Here is a 15,431-nt window from a genome sequence, read left to right as displayed (position 1 = left end):
AAAATGTTTTTACCATGAAGAGAAAACGGCAAAAAAAAGTTCCACTGATGTGGAACTCTGCTCTCATACAACTATGATGACTAATTCAATGTTAGGAAACCTTGGATAAATGAGTCATGAAGTCAAGTCAAAACAGCAAGTCAAAAGCTGTGAAAAATGCACCTGGCATGGACCTCTGACATCAGAAGTGAAGTGATGTATAGTATGTGAGGTTGGCTCTGAATTCTCTGTCTGGGTAAAACCTTTTGCTACTGATTTGGACCCTGAGAGAAACTCAGACGCCTCCTTCATCTTCATCTGTCTCCTTTGCATTAATTCTGTCTCTATTGCAGGCTGGTTTTCTCATATTTTATGACTGCGCTCGTAGCGCTCGCTCTCGTTGAGGAAAAAATACTGCTAGTTCAGTGTTATGTATTGATGTCTCAAATATATAAACAATATAAGAAATGTCTGTATCAAACTTGGATTAACTGTCAATTAAAATCCCAATTGCATTTCTATCATCTTTAAAGCAGAAACAATTTAATTAATTAAAAATAAATCATTGTTGTAAGTAATTTTCAAGCAAAATTCCCAAACTTTGTTGGTTCTCAGTTTATCAAATGCAAAAAAAAAAAAAAAAAATCAGCTTCTTTCTTGGGCTCTAAGAGCAATGGAATTGTTATTTTCCCTTTTTTGATATGAAATAAAACCGGATTATAAACAATTCATCGAAAACAAGTGGTTAAGATATTAATTCAACAAGAAAATTGGTACAAGTTGCAGTTCTAGTCATTATTCGGATCATTATTATTGTCATTGTACAACTTAACATCAGCACCACCACGAGAATTTTAGTGTGATATACTTATTTAATGAAAAAAATAACAACGTGTTAAATGATCTCCATATACCCTGGGTAGGATATCAATTAAATGAAAAGCTCTATAATAATGTTATTGTTATAAGATAATGATAGTCCCATAGGCTCATAGCAGGGGTGCAGTCATGTCATACACTCATTACATCATAGTTCTCAAACTGGTAAATACTAAATCATCTCACCCACACTGGGGATTTATTTCTCCTTGACTCCTTCATGTTCACTGTTGCCTCTCATCGAACTGAAGATTAAACAGATTTCATCATTGTTTACAAAATTGTCATCTTACCCAAACGGTTTTGTTCAATTTCAGCCATGAAATTTGCCAGAGTTTATGTACCTCCCACCTCTCACAGCCCTCTGTAATTATAAGCAAACACTGTCCAAGTTATACTGAGGTATTCAGTTACATTAAAATAGACTTATAATAAAGGAGCTGCGGTAATTAACCCAAACTGACAAATGATACAAGGCATGAACTTATTCTTTTGCCAATTTTTTTCAGACTATATTTGGAAAGTCACTGATGAAGAATTTAAAGTTGCGTGTCCTCATATTACAAGGTCTCTTTCTCTGTTTGTTAATTAACTTCGTTACGTTACCACTTTGTTTTTTTCCCTGCGTCAGACACCTTTAGGTGCTGTCAAAGTCTCTCCCTGCCAAATTCTCCCAGGTTTACCATATCATAATTCAAGATAATTCAATGAAACTCAAACCGCAGAACTAATTTCTGTCCGCTCCTCAAACAGCATGTGCTCTGCACTGAAGTGACGGCAATTAAGAGGTTTAGTTATTTATTGAACTCAAAGAGAGAGCCTTTTGCTGTGTGGCTTTTGGAAAAGAATGAGCGCTGTAGGAGCGCGGGCAGGTCGGGGAGCACAAGAGTTTGCTTTTATATGCGTAATACAATCCTCTCAGAGAGCAGCTCATTTCCATAGGAGGCCATTACGTGTAAAAGAGAGCAGCAGCTTATCCACTGCAGAGTGGGCCCGGCTCGGTGGCTACATTTACACGCCAAAATTTATAGCGTCACCCTTCATTGAGAGAGAGTGTAAACTCAGAATGCTTTTCGGTCAGCTCTTGTTTGTATCTTTAACTGTTTTAAACCTCTAAATAAAAGTCTCTGAGTGTATTTGACAGAGAAATCACAGAGTTTAGCTTCATGAGATTGGGAAAACACCATAAGAGGCAGAACTCTGTGTGGTCTTTGAACACCTCTGACATGTAACTGAGATAACAAATGTCACTCTCGGGTGATAAGTCTAACTCAAGTTTAATCAGCTGGTCTGTTATCCCTGTTTGTCACCCTGGTGCTGATTTTTAAAGTCAATCTTATCGTTATTTTACAAGTTAAACATTGGGGATATCCCTAAAGAACTCTGGGTGGCAATCATCAGAGATCCCACGGTACGATATCATCACAGAACTTCACTCACGATAAAATACGTTGTATTATGATACTTAAGTCATGATATAAAATTATCACGGAACCTAAGTTATGATACAGTTTTATCACGATACTTGGGTTAAGATACAATATTATCATGGTACTTTGGCTACAATACAATATTTTCACGATACACAAGTCATGAAACAATATTATAACGATATTTAAGTCAACATACAATATTATCACTTTACTTAAATCAATCAATCAATATTGCAATTTTACAAATTTGGTGATATGCTGACTATTACAAAAAATACTTTATATTACAATATATGTTTGACTATTCTCACCTGTTGTCAACATCTGTTTTATCTGATAAAATAAAATTTACAGTTTCATCACTTTTATAGTTTTTATTGCAGCAAAATTGGATTGCGAAGCAAACAGACTGACCAAGAAAAACAAGAAACCTCTAATAAATGTTGTATGCACCTGAGTAATGTAGTTACTTGAACAATAAAATATTGAACTTGGCATCCATGTATGGATACAATATTACCACACAAAACATTGCCAAAATATTACCACTAATAAGAACCCATCTTGATGTGAAGTACTGAACAATAGTGATGACTACACGAGAGGTTGATGCCAAATAATGAGATCTGCTCTTGATTAGTCCTCCTCAGAGGATCATCTAATAACATGCAGGTTGGAGTTGACTCTGTGACTGATGGATTGAATTCAAGCCTTCACAGCCTTCAATTTAAACATCAACCATCATATAATTATATCGGTCAGTCGGATGATGAGAAGCATATTTTGCATACAAGGGACAATTAGGCATTGATTGAGGGATGGTCTGTTTCAATCAGAATAGCATGCTAAAAACATCCTTCCCTCTCCTCAGCATATGTCTTCGATTGTTGTTTTTTTTTCTTCTTTTATTGACCACACATTAACTGTTTTCTGCTTGGGAGTTGAAAAATATTGCTTTTCATGACTTCACTTTCAGCTTTGTATTTTCAGAGGTTGTTCTGATAAAGGCATGTTTTCAATTAGAAGAACACACGTGCAGCGTCGTACATTAAGCGTCATTCACAGTATAAGTTCTCGTCCAACGTTTTAGCCGCTCTCGGTGGCCAAAACATGACTCGTTGGGCCACTACAGCCGGTTATTGTGATCAATAAAACAGTAAACAACACGAGAAGCAAGACACACCCACTTAGGTAAACATGTCATTTAGAAAAGCTGTTTATGTATCGTACAACAGCCCAATAACACACGTCTTTTTTTGCGCTCCAAAGATACTTGTGAAGGAGCAGAAACCTAATTATAATAGAACACAGACTCGCGTAGCTTGGCTTTACTCCAGGGCCAACAAATTATTCTTACTGGCACAGTACGCACAAATGGGGGAGTGGAGTTCAGACTTCAAACGCCAGCTTTATAGTAAATGATAGGCATAGTTAAAAATTCTCACATTGTGCAATCTCAGAATCAGGCCTGACTGCCTGCCTTTGAAATAGTCTCCGTCCCTCCCCATTAACCAAGAACATTTTTCATTCTTTTGCATGAAAAAGCTTATTTCAGTGTCAGGACTTCTGTCTTCATCTGGACACTTGACACTAATACACCACTACTCCCTTAGATGGCTGTTTTTGTTATTAGAATAAAGACCACAGGTTCCCTTAAATACACGAATGCCTGCTTCTTATCATGAATGTCTCTCAGTTTTCTTTGCTGGAAGTGTTGAGGCTTAAAGGGCCTCTTGCTCTCTGGTCCCCGTATCTCCCTGAGCCATCTGGAGTAGCCATGAAGCAGAGCACACAGCCACTTAACTGTTTAAGTGGACACACACTTAAAGCAGAAAGTCTCTCTCACACCCCTGGAGTAAGTTTAGTCAACAGGTGGGTCATCCAGCCCAAGAGTCGACCAATTTGTCATCTGACAGGACAGCGAGTCAGTCAGCTTTCAAGTCGATGAGGAGGACCAAATGTGGAGGAGGAGGAGGAGGCTGACTGTTTCCCACCTGTGCACCATGTGCTGTGCACCTTGATTTACTGGCAAGCTTGAGGCTCTGAGCTGTGGTTACGGGCACATGCTCTTAAAAACATAACCTGAGCTCTCTGAAGCTCCAACCAGAAACTCTCCTTGCCCTCCTGTGAGTCAAACTCCTCTGACATACTCTGAAATTTACAGTCCTGAAGACGTGCTTAACTGGCCTCCACGCTGTTTATTGGGCTTCCTGAGACTGTGTGCGTGTGTGTGTGTGTGTGTGTGTGTGTGTGTGTGTGTGTGTGTGTGTGTGTGTGTGCGTGCGTGCATGCGTGTGTGATGTTCCTCCAATTGAGCACAACTAAGCAATGAAAGCGGGGACAGATAGGTCTGATAAAGGAACTAATAGGTGTACACACTTTTAGGGAGGCCTTCTGAGTCTGATAAGAAGGGAGCGAGCAGCACAAATACTCACACACACACACACACACACACACACACACACACACACAAAGGACAGATAAGAGCAGCAACAGAAGCTGAAACACAGGAAACAGGCAATAGAGATAAAAGAAAGTGTGACAGAGAGGAGTGAGGAGGCGGGCCTGCTTGAACACAGACCCTCCCCTTCAAAATGATGGACTTCAGGAGGAGGATAGAGTTGTCTCGTAGCACCTCACTTGTCAGAATATCTTACAAAACAACAACTATGTTTTTTTCCAGGACTCAGAGGTCAATCGTAAGGAGAACAGATACTGTATCACATTACTACTTTCCAGCAGTCTTTTCCCCACGGCCCGTTGTAATGTGGATCCCCCCCAAAAGCTAGTCTGTTATACAGCTTGATTGAATAACAACCGTATCACCGCTCTAGGTCAAAGTAAAGAGCAAGAATGCACCAATCCAACTGACCGTTCAGGTCTCTTCAGTTCAATTTAATTCACACAGAAACAATCTCACAACATCTGCTCCTTGCAGTCAGATTACACAATTTATTCCCTCTACATATAGTAGAAACCTGCAATTTTGATTGTATGCATAAGCTTTTCTATTAGTTTAGATTTTTTTTTTTTTATATCAAAGGAATTCAGAGGAATGAAATGAGCACATTTGTTTGAAGCTGTAATTTTTTACGTGGGCTGAGCAGTAAGTGCGGTTAAAAACCCAAAAAGGCCAAACCACTCAATACCCCCTCAAATCTCAAAGTACATTAATTCAGCTGCGCCTTTGAAGGTTTTCAGTGACAAGTGACACAACGCAGAAAAAAAATATCTTGAGGGAGGGGCAGTGAATGAGCAGAGCTGGCTGAAAGTTAGCATCGCACGTTTTCCCAGAAATAAACAGAAAATATAACAGTGCAGGGTGAAGGACATAGTCGTAAGAGGTTGGGGACAAATAGCGTTTTCGGCTTTGTAGGTGTTACAAGTAAAATAGGTGAAAATGGTGATCGATTGCAGGTCTGTTCTGGTCTGGATTAGACTGTCAGGATTTACAGTAAAGCCTGTGTGGAAGACTATAAACTCAACCTCTTCTTCTCACTAGAGTTACGACTATTTACACTCAAAAATAGATGAAAAGAAACAACCGAGACAAGTATTATTCAACACGGATTTCAAACCTGACGGGTTTGGCCGTGAAATAAATTAAGGGTTTGGAAGAGGGTGAACAATTGGAAAATGATTACATTCCTGAAGCATATGTGTTTGATAGACCCCCCAGTTTGGGGAGGAAGTGTGACAGACGTTTTGGGCTTACGTTCAAAGCCTGACATTAATCAGAAACAGGCAATTAGGATTATCCTCCATTATTTTTTCATTTGGTAAACATGCTCAACCATTTCTCTTCACCTCGCACATTCAGCTGCAGTCCCCGCGTAAGTGCCAAAGCCCAACAGCCACACTCACACGGAGAGACACTCAAGAATTTCTCACACTTTTATGATTGAAGACGATGCTGACAGTGTGTTGTGGGGGCTTTTATATGATGGCTGCAACAACATGTTAAGAAATGTCTGTAGACTTGGAGGATGTGTTTCTCCTTCAGCCATGATTCCACACTCACCTCAAAATGAGTGTTGGTCGATTGTTGTGTTGGACCTGAGTAAGTTCTGTCTCCCTGTGCACGCCTCCACCTGCCTCTCACCACTCTATTATTGTTGCCACACTGCTGCTGTGTACCCACCTGCACTCTCTATAGATAGTATATGTTTGTATGTGTGTGTGTGTGTATGTGTGTGTGTGTGTGTGTGTGTGTGTGTGTGTGTGTGTGTGTGTGTGTGTGTGTGTGTGTGTGTGTGTGTGTGTGTGTGTGACCACTCACTGTGCCTCTCTTTCTTCCTCTGTTTCCTCACAGCATGTGATTGCCATCCCGTGGGTGCTGCTGGCAAAACCTGTAACCAAACCACAGGACAATGTCCCTGTAAAGACGGCGTGACTGGTATCACGTGCAACCGCTGTGCTAAAGGCTACCAGCAGAGCCGCTCGCCTATTGCCCCCTGCATAAGTACGTGGAACCAGTCTTTACCATATCTGACTTACCTTCACAAAATGGCCTCAAGTCTGTTGCACACCTTTGAGAGACAGGGGCACATCAGAAACTGTAACCTGTGATGATACAAATATGTACTTATTCAAAACAAGACAAACATACTGTGTTCTACAAACCCACCAGTCACTCTTAAGAGCAGACAGTGCTACAAATCGCCTCATCCTTTTTCTTCAGACAAGTGCTTAGTGTCTTAGTTTTCTGAGCAGTAAATCTGCTAGCTTAAATAAACACACCATTAAACTGAACCTCAAGGTTATGGCAACGTAGCCTTCCCGCCTCATTGGTCTCCATAAATCTGAGTAAAAAACCCAAAGCTGTTAACACCGGCATCTCCAAGTCCGAAAGTGTCTTGGATAAAAGAAAGATTAGTGTTGAATTATGAAAATAGTCTCAGTACGCATTAACTGTTTAGAAGCCAAAATATGGCCCTGTATTATAGACAAGATTATAAAAACAAAAATTAAAACCGCCTCAGGAAAGACATGAATTTAAAGCCCGACATCTTACAATATTATATTATAGACTTTAACGTGCTCTTTTGTGAAAAAGACACATTTTGATTTATTTGCTTTGACCACAGTAGGATAATACCATACCAGGAATTTAATTATTATGAGGAAAAGGTCTGCGGCTTAGGTCGAACTAAAGACATAAATTAAATCCGTTTCAGGTAAACCAGGATTTCTGTGAAGATTAAGTCAGAGCTGAGGTGTCAAACATGAAGCGGCCCTTGTAATATAAAAATATAGTTCCTGATTCCGACGTAATCCCTAACATCCCTCTGTTAGAATTACAATAGTGCTAACCATTTTACTACCTTTTTCATTTTAATACAGGCATATCATAGCTCTGAGTTTGTGTTTACTTTCCAGAGTTGTCTGGCATTATTCGTTATAAGTCAATTATAAGAACCAGGTTCAATTATATTGGCTTACATGGCAGCTGAATTTAGATTTTAAGGTTGCTGATCAAGAGTAAAGTAACCTCTGGGCTTCAGACACCAGTTGTTGTTTTTTTGGCAGCAATTGTTTTTTTTTGCCATTATAAAGTCATCACAAGTTAACAACAGGTGTGTACACCTGTTCACAGATTCTAATTCATGCTCGATAGTCATAAATGTAGAAAGAAGGAGGCAGATTTCTTCAGTCCCAGCTGAGAAAATCTGATTAACCTCGATCAAAAGATTAGATTCTTTCTTTTCTTCCTCACTCACAAACTCTTCACTTTTGCACAGCTGCAACCACCACTGCTGCACACCTCTTCCTCCGGTGTGTCAACCTCTTTCTTTGCATGTGTCTTTGATACATTTCTGTGGTTTTGCCTTTTGTCCTCGTATTCCTCCCGGCTGCTCCTGTACAAACTTTTTGATGAGCCCCTTCTCTCCCTCTTGTCCACAATAATAAAAAAAAAAAGGCATTATCCGTGTATTATATCTTCTGTTGCCATCCTGCTCCTTTGGAGATAAGAGGGCTGTTCTCCATGCATGGTTTACCTGAGTGTCAACTTCCTACCCACTTGTGACTACAGCAGAGTTTGAAGGAGGGCTGAGAGAATCAAGTCTTTGGACGTCCAAACTGCCAACAGCTCTGTTGTAGTTCAGCACTGCAGCAGGATACAAGGGAGGAGGATGAACCAGAGAAATGGTAGCTCAATAGTGAGAGACTGCTTGAAAAGTATTAACAACATTTGTTATGAATCTAAATACTTATGAACAAAAGTTTTGGAGGTTTGGATTAAAGATCATTGACACTTATTAGAGCCCAGCCAATACTGGATTTTTGGGGTTGATACCAATATTAGCGAGTAAAAAAAAAATTGTATATCAGTATGTCAGCCAGTATTGTTTATATATAAATATATACAGAATACATAATATGTATAAAAAAAAATGTTTTGCAAGGACACCTCAAATATGGTTATTAAACACTTTTGACACTAGTGACAAATATATCTAAGTTAATGGAGGCAGGATAGTTTGACATTAGTGTACTGAAAATTCCCCAGGAATTTTCTGATTTTTAAAATAATTATAATAATTTTACGCAACTATACGAGAAAAACCTCAAACAGAGCAATATCTAATAGACTTAAGCATTTTTCCCTGCATTATGATCTGTAAAAAAAACATATATTGGTGCATCTCGGACAACATATAAACAGATACCAACATATTTGTGACAGGCCAGTATTAACCAATAAAACTGTTCGGCTGATATATCAGTCAGGCTCTAAATCATATAACAAGAGGATCCAACTGGGAGCCTTAATGGTGGTGAAGAAGCGAGCAGGTAAATGATGGAATAATTTTACAGTATGATTCAATTTGACAGAATACAACAGAGATATGAAACAAAGTTTGGACAAAGAGAAGGCAAGGAAGGACACACAACAAAGGTCTCCACCGCAGACACATTACATCTAAGCAGACATGTTTAACAGAGCTTGAGGGATGTAACCTTGTCCAAAGTGAGCTTGAACTTGGTTTGGTGGTGACACACTGAAAGCATCAGTTCAGCCCTATTCTCAGAAGCGTCACCTTCGTCTTTCCACTGGAGTTTTCAGGCCTGTTACTGATCAGTTATGGTTATGTATAAAATGTATGAGTGAGGAGTTTTGACAGTGTCTGAGGAAGAAGCTTGTATATTTATGAATGAAGATTAGTGGGTACATTTGAACAGTAGATGAATTAAAGTGGAAATTTCAGTGGAAAACATTTTCCTTTTTAAATTTTCCATAAGCTTGAAATGCATATTGTTGTACCTTGACACCCTGATTATACAAATGATTGCAATGACTTTCCAAGACTTTCTCGACATGTCATACTCGCACAAAATTTGGGAAGAGACACGGAACAATATGCAACAAGGGTCCCTAATCAGACTTCAGATCCTGGATTACTAAAACACAATTCAATTTCATCAGTATTTCATCATTCATAGTGTGAGTGAGGAAAGAAAAAAATGAGTCGGTGCTCCCCAGCAAGAAGATATTTAGTAAATGTGCAACCTAACATCGTTGAAATTAAGCATGAACATTAAAATCTTGTCTGTTGAAAAACTAAATCTTTGAGGATTTTATGATTTTAATTTCTTTGAAATGTTTAAATTTCTCCTTCCCCATTAAACTTTCACATTTAAATAATGTACCAACATGCATGCATACAAAGACAAAACATACACACTGTTAGATGCACATATTTATAAAACTGATCTGTTTTTGTGTCGATGTCATGTTTTCTCTGGGAGTAGAGATTCCAGTTGTACCTCCTACAACTCCAGCCAGCAGCACAGAGGAGCCATCAGGTGAGTACCGCTCAGAGTCAAACATCTATTCATCTATATTCTGCTGCACATCTATATAAACAGATACGTCCTTGAGGGAAAGATGTGCAGAGAGTTGTGGAAGCAAGAATAAACCGATGTAGGATTTTTCCCACCTCATCCCAATATTTTTCCACAAGTGTAAAAACAGACTGCAGAATAAATTGGATCCCACTTGCCTTCCCCCTCCTTATTAGGGGTTCATGAATATTAAATCCATTAGCAGCAACCCTGGGATGTGCCTCCTTTAATCTCTCACACTTTCACAATTAATCAGTCTAACTGCGGCACAGTGGGGTGTTGGTCTGGTGTACAGCACTGGGGCCTGGCAGTTTGTTTGATTTGATGGTATTTCATCTCTCCAAACTCCCTCTTTCCCAGTCTCTCCTTTCTGACGCAGTGACGTAAGTGAAGGGCTGATTGAGGGAACTAGTTTGTGTAATTTAGGGAAAGATTCAATAATGCTTCTTTCATTCATTCACCAGATGATTCCTGTTTGAAATTATACTGTAACATTGTGGATTTTACTGTATGATCTTTGAGGCGGCTACATGAGAACAGGATTTGTTGTGGTATATCAAATACTAGATCTACGGTAGAGCTAGAGAAAACAACAATACATCAAAATGTATATAACTATATTTTGATAGAATGGGATGAGTGATGGTAAATGTAAGTAAAATAAGGATAAATTTGTTTAATGCAGTTTTACCAGTTAGAGATTCTGGACTTCTGGAGTGCATGTGAGCTTATTAATTGGTGTAATTTCTGTTATATGTTTGTGGTTGAAGTAGATTTTCAGTTGAATTATATGGGATTTAGAGTTGTGCATTTTTTGCTGGTATACTTTAGACTTTATTAATCCCACAGTGGGGAAATTTAGTCGTATGTTGTATGAAGCAGCCCTACCTGTACAAATCCTGTCAGAATATGTTGGTGGAAAAAATGTGGTCATCTAGCTTGTACTATGTTTCTTCTAACTCCCCCATGATGTTGCAGGAGGTCCGCTGTATATACATTTGTTTAAGTGAGTGTGTAAGAGTCTCCTGCAGCTGTTACTGGGCCATCTGAGGTCCCAAATGGTCCCCGCGCAGCTTCGATTGACAGCATAGTCAGGATATCGCTGGTCTCCAACCCTCCTCCACCTCTTTTCTTTTTCTCTTTCAGTCTCTTTTCAGTCTCTTCCACCTCCTTGGTCTCCCTCTGTTTCACGCTTTGTCTTCACATAACACTGTGGGTGGTGCAGAGCAAGAATATCTGGAGGCTTTCTGGGCCCCCGTGTCAGGAATCTGTCTACTTTTAGGGTGAAGGGAATTTCCCTATGAGGGGTCACAAAGCGAAGCCAGAATTGTACTTTGATAAACATATTATTTTTGATCAACTTGAATACTGCAGTGCTTATCAGAATACATGGAAAAGTAGAACAAAAAAGTGCATATTTTTCATGGACTTTTTTTGTTGTTGTTTTGTTATATGTATTCTCTGGCTCTTGTGTTTGCCTGCACTGCAACCTGGTGTAGAGCTAAAAATCGATTTTATGTGGTCCCATTGAGCAAACTGTGTCATTGAACTCATGTAGATACAACCTGAATGAGAATTTGATTTGGACTATGATGCCACAGGTGATTTAATCATGTCTGAGAGCTCTGGGAATTCCCTCTCCTATGTGTAATGGACATGTGTCTGTTCAGCCCAGGGGCTGAAATCAAGCAGACTGTGAGGAGCAGCACCTTGATGGACACCCTGCGTTGGTCATGCAAAATCATAGCCGAAGGTCCTGCTGGCCCACCGTGGCTTGAGGCCCAGAGGATGCATACTTTACCCTCTGAGCCTCCTCAGAAGGTCGTACAACAAATGCTCCTCTGCTCTGCCTGGAATAATATCACTTAGTTTGTGATTGCAAACAGATATTACATTACATTACATTTCATTTAGCTGACGCTTTTATCCAAAGCGACTTACAATAGGATATGGCACGTGTGCTGTGTTGAATGATTTTTGATACTTATAATAAATGCTATTATTGTATCACAGTTTTTAGTAATAGAATGAGGACTATCTCAGCTTTTAAACATTTTCTGAAAGGCATGATAACTTTACACAAAAGGAAAGTACACAACATAACAATAAAGGATTTTAGTAGTCAATAATAGATTGTAATTATGTGCATATCATTTAATATGGAAACTTTTATGATAGAAGAAAAATAAAGAAAGAAAACTGCAATAATTTTAGAAAAGGGGGAAATAAAAGGAAAGAAGGTTGAGCAAGTATGAAAAGTAAAGGATGGAGAAAAAACAAGACAAAGAAATCAGAAAACCACAAAAGGAACAATAATATGAAGGAAAAGCAAAATACAAGGTCAATTAAAGAGGAGTAGGAAGCAGTGTTGGTGGAAACGGAAAAAAATGACACAAATTTGAGGAGAAAATTCATTAAGAAATAAATGTTAAAAAAATAGAAAATGTGTGTGTGAGACTTGGGTGTTGGGCTGACAGCTGTGAGGCAGGTGTCTCGTTGCGCCTCACTTGACGGAGGGGAGAGGAGAGGGTTTTGGTGGAGGGGGTGAATGGAGTGTATGAGGGAAGATGGAGTGGATATTAATTTGTCTCCTGGAGCAGGGCTCGCTCCCCCTTTTCGACCACACGGAGGGCCTGGAATGCATGGAGAATGCCTCCGATGGTGTGGCGCAGACAAAACACACATTGTGCTGCTAGGTCATGGATGGTGTGAGTCGCCACTCCCACGGGTCACGACAGAGACGTCTGCACAGCAACGAAATGTGGAGGAGATTAACTGCTGATGACCTGTGATGGCCGTGCTTGCCTGTCAGAATACACAGGATTGCGAAAGTAACTGATGATGATGAGTGGAAAGAGAATTGGAGTGACGATGATGATGCTCATACGGATAACAGTCCTATGTGTGTGGTTGGGTGTTGGTTGAGGCTGGAAGTGATCAGAATCTGTGGCGGACCCCTCCTCAGATTTTTTGGACATGAGTCTTGCTTTACACGCCCTGTTTAGTACTCACCGCGCTCTACAGTCATGTCAACATGGGATCTTATTACACCACTTATTACATGTTTTGCATTAAGCAGGGCCAAAAATAGAAGAGCGCAGTATCAAATTGTCATTATCAATATAAAACCTTTGCATGTAATTAACTTTTTTCTGCTCAAAATCCTTCGTAATGACACAGTATCCTTGGCAGAGTTAATCCCTCTCTGTGTGTCTAAGCTTTGGGTGATAAGCAACAGAGGTCCCAGATGACTCATCTGAAACTCATCGGTTACAGTGATGGAGCTCGTCAGAACTGATTGCACGCCACCCAAAAGTAAAATCTCAAATCAGGTCAAGGACTCAAAGCCTCTTCACCGCTTGTTGCCGGCTGAAAACAAACCATCTTTTACTCACTGACAATACAATGAGAGAAGAAGTGGGAGGGGCCTCCTTATCTTTCTCTCCTCCTTTCTCTCTCTCTCTCTCTGTCTTTGCTGGACAGAATCCAAACTCACAGCTCTGATGGGAGCAGAGCAGTGGAGAACAGTGCAGGGCAGCACACTAGGCTCTATAATCTAATTACATGCTTTATTTGCTACAATTTGTTTCTCAATCAGTCTGGTTGAAGGAGAAAGCCCTCCTCCTTAGGCCATCATCATTTACACCTCCCTGTCTGACTGCTCTGGTCCCTCGAATACTGCCCTGCCTCCATGGTCACGGGCACCCTGAATACTTTGTACCTACATATATCCAGAGTTTGTCTGTTCTGTTTAGTGGTGGGGGCTATTTTGAAATTTGGACCTTCAACACCTTTTCATAGTTTTTAAATCAACTGTAATTAGTAGGGGTGTTGGACTGCAAAAATTACTATAACGGGCATTTTTTTCTCACTGTACCATACTGTACATACAGTCACACTCTAAATATGGCCCAATTAACAACCCAACATGACGTCACTCCTGGGTTCGTGAACCACCATTTCCGAAGCCTCGAGTTCTGCATCCTAGCTGTCGCCATCTTGTTTTTTTTAGAGCCAGAAGTGACTGGGAGGACGGAGTTGTGAATCTGAATTCGAGGACACTGGACCTTATGCCCCGCCCACCAGTACTGGCATGTCACTCAAAGCATACAAACCACCATAACTCTCTTTGAGCCCTATTATCTAATTAATCATAAAATTATTTTCAGAAGAACTACCAGAACACTGATCAGAAGGAGTGAATTTACCGACAGGCACCATTATGACTTGTGAAAATGTTTTTATTGACTTTGTATTTCATAAGGGAAGTTAGCACTTTTTGAATGGGAGTGTATTGGAACCAGTCCTTAGTGGCCCTCAGTGGTGTTGCACTTCTCGGGTATTCTCATCAGAGATTACGTCCATTTTAAGAGGTAACAATTTACATGTTTCTGGAGGTTTTCTAAATGGGTACGGAAATACTTTTTTTTATTTTATCCATAGAGGTAAGGTTGTTCATTTTGGCTTACAGTTTTAGAGCTGTTGCTGACTTAATTTGGGGGCTTTTTCAGGCAAAAAAAAAAAAAGCCTAGTGTTTAATGGGTTGATACTGTTTGCTCAACCTAACGCAGGTGTTGGTGTTGCTCCTGTCTGCGACACTGTGATTTATTGTCTCAGACTTATAGAACTGTGCAGTACTGTATTCTGTCTTGAAGCAGCTTTAATTAAAACGATTAGCTTAAAGGGCTGTACAGTACTTTGATAGAAGAGGCAGAGGTCCACCTCTCAGTTACACACTTCTCAGTGCTCTGAAAGGCAGGAAACAAAGCGCTGTAGTAACTACATCTACTCAGAACACCCAAAGCACATTTTAGCTCAGTATTACAGGACTGCTTCCACTTCTCCTGCTTGTAACGCTCGCACAAAGGGAACATTTGTCCTCACCGTAGGGGACTGCCTGGCCCTAAATGGGGATCTCGGGGTGCTCTCAGCGGGGCCTGGAGCTGTGTCTCAGGGGTACACTAATGGGGAACGAAAGGCTATCAAAGGGAAGTATCATGATGCATCAAGGGGGGGTTATGAGAAAACAAAGCTTCCTTTCCACTGCCTCCCCTTCGATCATTTACATGGTAATAAGGTGCAGTTCTCATATAGACTCCTCTGTTTCATTTACTTTGCCTATTTTTGTTACTCTCTCTATTTACTACCACCAGCACCAGCTTTGTGCCCTTCCTAACCAGTTTGTGACACTCACAGCTTTGAGGTTGTTTTTTTTGCTGATTTGGGGGTTTTACTCAAAATCTTGGACCTCCTCTTCTTCTTGTTCCTCTTCCCACCCCCCTGTTAAATTTC

General features: G+C 40.1%; 1 protein-coding gene across 1 annotated transcript in view; it reads left to right on the top strand.

Moving 5' to 3' along the window:
* ntn1a (netrin 1a) overlaps positions 1–15,431 on the top strand; it is a 61,222-nt gene that overhangs the window by 35,296 nt on the left and 10,495 nt on the right. Inside the window, exons 4-5 of the mRNA XM_069167555.1 lie at positions 6,604–6,753; positions 10,047–10,100. Of these exons, the coding sequence (XP_069023656.1) occupies positions 6,604–6,753; positions 10,047–10,100 (204 nt within the window). The remainder of the gene's footprint in view (positions 1–6,603; positions 6,754–10,046; positions 10,101–15,431) is intronic.

The sequence above is a fragment of the Embiotoca jacksoni genome, unplaced genomic scaffold, assembly GCF_022577435.1.
Source record: "Embiotoca jacksoni isolate LCO1_2020_lvr unplaced genomic scaffold, fEmbJac1.0.p SCAF_4, whole genome shotgun sequence".
Lineage (NCBI taxonomy): Eukaryota > Metazoa > Chordata > Actinopteri > Embiotocidae > Embiotoca > Embiotoca jacksoni.
The sequence above is the reverse complement of the archived record's forward strand: the minus strand, read 5'-3'. Positions and strand labels throughout refer to the sequence as shown.